The sequence below is a fragment of the Micromys minutus genome (genome assembly GCF_963924665.1).
Source record: "Micromys minutus genome assembly, chromosome: 31".
Taxonomy (NCBI): Eukaryota; Metazoa; Chordata; class Mammalia; order Rodentia; family Muridae; genus Micromys; species Micromys minutus.
In genome coordinates, this window is record NC_137966.1 from 11,078,926 (window position 1) to 11,087,102 (window position 8,177).

At 44.7% G+C, this 8,177-nt stretch overlaps 1 protein-coding gene across 1 annotated transcript in view; it reads right to left on the reverse strand.

Annotated features, from left to right (window-relative positions):
• Nucleotides 1-5,327, reverse strand: part of LCP2 (lymphocyte cytosolic protein 2) — a gene marked incomplete at its 5' end in the record, with an annotated part of 42,508 nt that extends 37,181 nt beyond the window's left edge. Inside the window, 2 exons of the mRNA XM_080942271.1 lie at nucleotides 1,262-1,324; nucleotides 5,250-5,327. Of these exons, the coding sequence (XP_080798397.1) occupies nucleotides 1,262-1,324; nucleotides 5,250-5,327 (141 nt within the window). The remainder of the gene's footprint in view (nucleotides 1-1,261; nucleotides 1,325-5,249) is intronic.
• Nucleotides 5,328-8,177: the final 2,850 nt, after the last annotated feature.

The window sequence follows — 8,177 nt, forward strand, 5'->3', positions numbered from 1 at the left end:
AAAGTATAGCCAAAGTACCCATGCTGGATGGTGCATTTCTAAATACCCCAGCCTCTGGGGCAGGCACTGGGTTCTACTCCCTGTTCTCTGGCTCTTCTTGCCCCCTTTTTACCCCATGCTGTTCACAGGTTGAGTTGGGTGTGCTCATTTCTCCGAAGGGCTAATAGGTCCCAGAAACAAACAGAAACAGATGTTCAGATACCATCTGTCGAGGGAGGAAACAATCATCCTTTCAGTCACTTCAGGTCCGACACTCACAGAGGTTATTGAGAGGAAAGTCACAGAGGCAAGAAGTGCCATTACTATCCCCCTCCCACTGTGACCCTGCACAGCATGTTCAGTCGTCAGAGGTGGAAGCAAAGAGGAATAACGGTCAGGGGACAAATACTTAATCCAGATCAGCCAAGACGGCAGGGCAACCATAAAACAAAGCTCTACAAAGATATTGCCCTTACCCTGTACTCAGAATAGTGTCTCTTTTCTCAGTGCTAAAGCATCAGAATGAAACATACAGGCTGAGTGTTGTTACAAGAATAGCAACAGTAAAACTCAAGCAATCTGTAGCATGTGACTTCTTGGTCCCTTTCAACTAGCTTGAAGTCTCATGGCAAGCTTGTTTGCTTTGACACATTGACATACAATTTGACAACCGCCTCCCTGATAGCCAAGTTTCTTTGCCCTCATCAGAACTGGGCCACTTTCCCTTTAGTGGTCTGGACTCAACGTGGACCTGAATGATGGGCCTTTAGTTAAAACTTTTGGAATTAGAGTTGGGATAGCACCATCACATGTGTGTTTCACAGTCAGTGTGCACATTCTATAGTTAGGGGGAAATGGAGCTGAAGAGGTTGGTTAGCCTTTAGTCCACTCAGTGGAGGTGTATGCACAGTTAGCAACAAGGAGTAAAGATCTCCATTCTTCATTGGTATCTCCTGTGACCTACTTTGGGCTTCTCAGAATGTGCATGGCGGTTGAGTAGAATTTCAAAGTGTAACTCTGTGTGTGTATTGAGGGTGGGTGGGTAAAATCAGCATGTCTTTGGGGTATAGCTTGCTGTCTATTTAAGAGCTGACAAGGTTTCTAAACAGGGCATTGAGAGCTGGTGAAAGAGTTACCAACACTTTAGTCAAAACAAAGGGTTTTGTGAGGCACTGACCACAGACATTGATGATAGGGACTAGGTAGACCAGTTAACCCTGCAGCTGTTGGGCAGAGCATAGCATATTCTTGGTTTCAGTGGGTAAGACTGGAGAGAGCTTACCAAAAACCGAGCGCCATCAATGTGGTATTTCTTCACAGCCTTCTCACAGTCCCTGTAGTTCAGCTGCACAGAAAAGAGCAAGGTGCCATCAGTGCCACAGACTCTCATGTGTCCCCGCAACGTGCCTCCCCTGAGCTTGGCAATTTGTGGTACTTGTGGCTAGCTGGCCCCTTCCTGATCATTTGTCTAACAGAGGGGCCTAGTTTCCACCTTAACCATGTTCTTACTACCTACCCCCTTGGACTCTCTGAAATAGAGAAAGGTTGCTCTCTAGTCCTGGGGACTGGAACCTCTGGAAAGACATTGCCTTTAAAGCCCAAGAAAAATGGTCACACAGTAGTCAAGAGAGCAGAAAGGAATTGACAAAAGAAAGCAAACACCAGACCCCTGTCTTCTGCCCCCAAAGATTCTCTTGGTAACTCGTTCAGTAATTTAAATAACCTAGTCTACTTCTGAGCATGATGAAGGAATCAACTCACATTCAGTCTTGTTACAGTGACTTTTTTTTTCTCTTAAATGACCCAGAGCAATAACATAAGCCCTGTCTGGTACCATGACAAACTTGTTTTAAAGACCTGTGTCCTGGCTCACCCCCATAATTTTTAACCACTGAATGTTCAGGTCATTTCCCAGGCTTCCAGCTCAGCAGTGAGATCAGCAGCTGCTAGTCAGCACTGGGTGGTCTGCGTGTGGCAGGCCCAAGCCAGCTGTAAGTCACTCCACCCCCAAGTTTTGTGGGTGATGGATGAGAAACACAGAGTGTTGCATGAGTGGGAGGTGACATAGGTGACAACCGAGCCTCGGAGCACAGCTTTAGTGTTTCCACCAAGAGTAGCCTTTGAGTAACAGTGTCACTTACTTAAGTGCATGTGGCATGTTATCAGGAGTCAGCCGAATACACCATCCAGATAACGTGTACCCCACAGTGGTCATTCATTTACTCACTTTTTTAAATGTCGGTAAATGGTTGAAGTCAAATTCTTAGAACAGAGTGGTGAAATTAAGAGGAGTAAGTGTTTGTAAGGTCTCAGTTCATTTTCAAAGTTAACCTATGACTGTGGTGTGCACTCTCCTCACCTTGTCCTCAACAGCACAAAAAAAAAAAAAAAATTCACATCTAAAACACCTTCAGGATTGAGGTCTGGAATATTTATAGTAAAACATTTTTCTCTGGGGACCTTAGACTCTTCTTGTAAGCACTTTGATCTTCTTTGGGGAGAATTTTAAAATCAGTATCTTATGACAAAATAAGAATAAGGTAAATAGGGTGTGATGGCACATGCCTCCAGTCTTAACACCCAGGAGACTGAGGCAGGGGGATGGGATCATTGTCAGTCTAAAACAAGCTGGACTATCCCCCCAGGACCTGTCTCAATAATAATAATTTTAAAGTATAATTGTTGTCACGTCCTGGTTTGGAGGGACAGCATAAGCATTGCACTCAGGAAGCTGATTTATAGGTCAATGTTGAAAGCAGGTAGCATCTGCGGTACCCTGCTGTCTCCTTGACCCACATGCCAGGATCTTAGAACTGTCAGCTTCCTTTAGTTCAATTCACTGTGATCACTCTCAGATGGATTGCTGGTTTTGTAGAGTACTGTTTATGACTCTAAACCAAAGCTAGAGTGGTTCTAGCCTGGAACCCGGACATTTGATGCCATCTTGGGATCTAGAACTTGTGTTTTAACAAGCATCCCAGTAATTTTGATTAGCAGCCAAGACTGATAGGCACCCAATAGGCGAGTGGTTACTCAGCTTTACAGACGGCTTTGACTAAAGCTCAGAGAGAATAGTCTGGCTTAAGATCACATGCTGAGGTAGAAACCCAACAGGGTTGGAACACATGGCCATGAGCCAGTGATGATACTACATGGCCCAGGAATACTCTCCTGCCAGGCCAAGTGGAGGAGTTAAGGACATGCACATTATTGCAAGACACACATATCTGAGGCAAAATGACACAAAGTCTCCCCAGGCTGTCTGAGTTTCCCCATCAGGTGCTGGTTAGAAAAGCAGGACAATCAAACATAGAACTCAGTGCCTCCCACACGTTTCCTTCCCAGCTCATCTCCATCGCATCTGGTTAGTTACTGTTCCAGCCTTTCTTTCACTGGTTAGGAATTTAAGGAATCAAGAGGCTGAGCAACAAAAAGAAGTCCCCAAGCTAGTGGAAAGGGCACATTTAAACCAAGGCATGTCTGACTCCAAACGCTGGGTAGAAAGAAGTCACAGTTACCCAACACTACTGCTTCTGTAGAAATTACACTTGCTGTTCAACCATTTAAATGCACACTGATCCCCAAGAGCATTCTTAAGTGACTCGGTGGTCATTTCACAGCATGCTTTCTCTGGGGATCGCTGAGCTCAACATCTGAAGGTTCTCATCTGTGTCTCTGGTAGGCAGGTGGCCCTTCTAGGATTGCCACTGTCCCCATCCCTAGCTTTCTTGCTTCTACCCTTGTTTCTTTCCCTCTAGAAGACAAGGCCTGTTGTCTTTGTACCACAGGCCCACCCTGCACAGGAGGGAACTTGACCCACACATTATTTGTGGCACCATGGGATTACATAATTCCCTAGTTACACTTGAATATGGGGCTTTTCTATGTTCCCTAGTTCTTCCGAAGACTTCCGTGCCTTAATTTTCAACCCCCATTCTCTCTGCTCTATTGAACTAATTCAGGTCTTCACTGTGCCATGGCAAACTGTGCCTTTCTGCCCTAACTTACTTGGTTTCTAGTTGAGAAAAGTATTTCAAAAACATGCCTCAAAAGTCAATTGCCTAATCACATTTCCATCCACAGTGTTGAAAGTTTGTAATGACCTTATTTGGGGGGGTAACCAAATGTGATTTACAGAAGATGGCAAACAGCAGGATCTCTGTACAGTGTTCCTACCTGCCACACCCAGTACAAAATGCTCACATTTTATACTGTAGGTTGGGAAGGAACCACTATAAAGATTACAGGTTTGTCTATATGCCCCAAGGGGCCTCTTTTATCCTCTTGGGTCTCTATTTCTTTAGAAAAATAGAAGCCAGAGTAGATGGAATCTATGATCTTAGCTTTAAAACATCATCTTCATTACTGCCTGAAACATTAGTGGAATTTGAAGCCAGTCTACAGGGATATAAACAATAGAAGCTCATGTCTTTCATAAGATCGCTTACCTCTTTGGCATGGGTGCCTAAGAGTTTAATGACTTGGGATATGCCTACGCAGATATGCGATCACCATTAGCAATTAATAAAAACTTTCGAATCTCTACTCCTATCCTGGAAATCAGGACAGTAGAACATTGGTCCAGCCTGACTTCTAAGTCTTCTGAACTTGTCTCTGTGTCCCTAACTATTCTATGGCCCATGTCTGCTTTCTGGACAGCTTTCCAGGATTCTCATAAAGCTCCAGTGAGGCCCTAGCCAACAAAAAGACTCTAGCCCTATTACAGGATCATGAACAATAGATGTCAAAATACCAGTGTTCATCCAGATCTCTGTCCTTCCCTCGGGACTCACTATCTTCCTTTCTAGTAAGCAGCCTTTACCACAGTAAGCCTCTGCACCCCAGCGCATGTGCTTTAAAGCAAAATAGGCCTGAAAGCAATCCAACCTAATTGCAGAAGACTCGAGAGCTTTGAGCCACTTAACCTCCTGGAGTTGCTCACTTTTCAGCTGAGCAAAATAATGATGTTGTTACAACACAACGCTGTCAGTGCAGATTGTTAATACGGTAACACTGAGGTCCCGTGACTGTGGGTTGTGTCTGACAAGATACAACCTTAGAGCACTAGATGCATTGGCGGTATGTATTAGGGACTTGTGCAGCTGAGGGCCCCCTCCCCTATCCTTCTCTTCGGGACACATTACCAAGAAAGCAATGTCTGTCTGTCTCCCATACAGCTTCCACAATCTGTCCAGATTCTACCTCTAATCTACGTCCATCCAGCCGAAGGCACACCAGCCGAACCAGAAGCATGAAAGTCAAAGACCCACCTTTCTGAAATAATCAGCGAGGTTGTCTGGGTTCCAGGCTAAGACCTCTGAGCGAAAGGGGACATTCTTTAAGGCCATGGCTGCTCTTCAGGGAGAGGCTCACAAACTGGAGAGAGGTGCTGCAGCCATGGACAGAGAAAATACCCCGGTCCAGAGCACTGAGATGTCCTTGGCTCTTCGGATTTCCAGATACCCTCGGGAACACCCTTGCTGAACAGGAGTCTTTTCTGCTGTAGCCAGATCCCCAAAAGCAGCGGTTTCCCCTGTGAACAAATATGGTCTCTTCTCAGAAAACGACTCAGCTAGTTTCCTTTACCACTTCCTCTGCTGCCTTCTAAATAAGTAAACAAGGAAGGACAGCTCTTGGGGCTCACAATGTAGAGAGCAGAGAGCAGAGAGAGAATTGATAATTCTCCACTAGCCCAGACACCCCAGGCAAGTAAGAACAACAGTGTCAGTTCAAATATGGTTTTATCCATTAGAATTGCAGACACCCAAGGCTGGACACCATATTTGTGCTTGGCCGCGTCTTTGCAGATAAGCATCTCTTTTTGACAGTTCCCTAAAATTATCTATAATTTCACCCATTAGTGGACTGTAAGAGACAGAAGATGGTCTCTCACTGTTTTCTGACCTTCTTCCCCACCAGTTTGTTCTTATCAAAAGCTGAGCATCCTCCAGCCACTTCATTGTGTTCTGATGCCTGGATCCTTAGCAGCCAGGAGTGGTAAAGGATGATACAGGGCAGAGGACCAGCTCCATATATGATGTGGATGGTTATGGACTGTAGTCCCAAGCATGGAGTCACAGTCAAGTAGATCGTTTCCATATCTGCAAGGCAAGGAAACAGAGGGGTTATAAGCATAAAATTTTGATGCATTTTTAGGCAAATGTGAGGACTAACAGTTAGAAAGAATTGTTGTTATCAATAGCACACCCTCTATACACAGTACTTCCTTGCCTTACGGTGTGTCTACCATTTTTTTTTTTTTGTCATACATGACATTTGCTATTGATTCTATCATGTCTAAGCAAAGGGTGTATTGCCTGGAGATAGGAGATGGGAATCTAGGTTAAAAGCATATTTTGGTGCAGCAAAGCAACCTTTAATCACAAGTTAGCCAGTATTCCATATGTATGTATGCACACATGACTACACACATAGGAACACACTGACACACACATGTGCTTTAGTCCTGTATGACTTCCATTTTCTCTATACTCCAGGAGGCCCTGCTGCCTCTAGTAGCTGTCAAAGTACCTCATTGTGAGCTTAAATGAGATGCAGATGTAGTGCCAGGCCCAGTCCGTGAAACGTGCTCCATGATGGTGACCTGCAGGAGGCTCCAGGGTAGCTTACAGGATGCTTAGTGGACCACTGTCCTGCTTCTCCAAAGCTCCCTTCCAAGTGAGAGACATTCCTCACCATTCAAATCAGCAGCAGCACGGCAGCCATTTGAAAATGGAGAGATTTCACTTTTAAGTGAAGAAGACATCGTGGAATGAACTGGAGACTGGAGTGGAGAGGTGAGGACTCCGGATCAACCAACCAATTAACCAATCAATCAAAGTCAAAATAAATTCTGTGAAAAGAAACATCGCCGATCATCTTTTAAAGCAAAAGCAATAGTGCGTGTGCGTGTATATGTGTGTGAGTGTGTGTGTGTTTGGGGGTTGTCCTGTTTTTAATATTACTCCCCCAACTCAGGGTTAAAAGACAACAGAAAAGTATAGATAAAATAAAGGTATAGATAGAATAAAGTATTTAATTGTTGAACATTACACCCCTTCAGGAAAAAAAAATCATCCAATAAAAAGAGGCCAAGATGAGCAATCCAAAGGGATAAGTAACAGTGTAACCATGGCAGCCAGGGACCAGGACAATGACAATGAATGTAGTAGAGGCGTGAGGGCACAGGAAGCCCCTCCAGTGTGTCAGGGATGTGTGAGACCTTTACACCACCCCTCCCTATGGTTGGCACAGTTATTGTTCCTACTACACAGAGGAGAGCAATGACCTGCACCTGCTTGCTTCTCCAGAAGATGGTACAGCCCAGTCTTTTCCAGAATGTCCCTGAGTCCAGAGCCACTGTCCCTTGCACTTTGTCTCCTCAGAGATCTGCAATGCTTTGTCAATGCCCAGAATGGAGTTAAGATTCACTTCAGGCCTGTCTGCAGAGCCCTGTATGCATAAGGAACAGTTTATGGATTGCAGCCTACAGAAAGCTAGTGAGTTGCTGATATGAAATTTTCCAATGTGTTCCCTGCCCATTGTACCACAGGCCCATATCTCAGTGGTTGGGGGATAGCAGATGATCAAAGGCAAAATTTGTCTCAGGCCTGAGACTTTTCCCACCCCTGGGTGATTTCCCAGTAATTTTAAGCTTCACATCTCCTATGTCTGGCACAAGTGTTCTAGAAACTTCCAAGTCAGGGCGGCTCTTATGGACAGAAAAGCTTTCAGGAAACCAGGAGAATGCCAATGACCATGTGTCAACTCATTTATTCCAAACTGGTCTCTTTACATGAAAGATAGGCAAGCCTTTGCACTTAACCCAAGATGGCTGTGGTATCAGAATGACAAGACCTGGGCTCACGTCAAGGTCTTGTTCTCTTGGGTGTGAGCATGAAGCAGAGAAGCAAGTGGGGACCACAGAAGGCCCAACATTAAAAGCAAAGGAGACTCTTGTGAAGGGACAACCAGTCTTTACCTTCAACTAGGTAGAGAAAACTAGTGCTTATGAAGAAGCAAGTTGAAAGGCTAACCAATGGAAGAGACTGACTCCAGGATCTGTCAGAGTTCCTTATGTAAGATGGTGTAGTTCTTTTATATAACACATACTCAGCCTCTCATCTACTTTGAGCCATCACTAGACTGATAATAGTAACACCAACAAACACTCTATGTATCCACTTGCTTAGGGGACG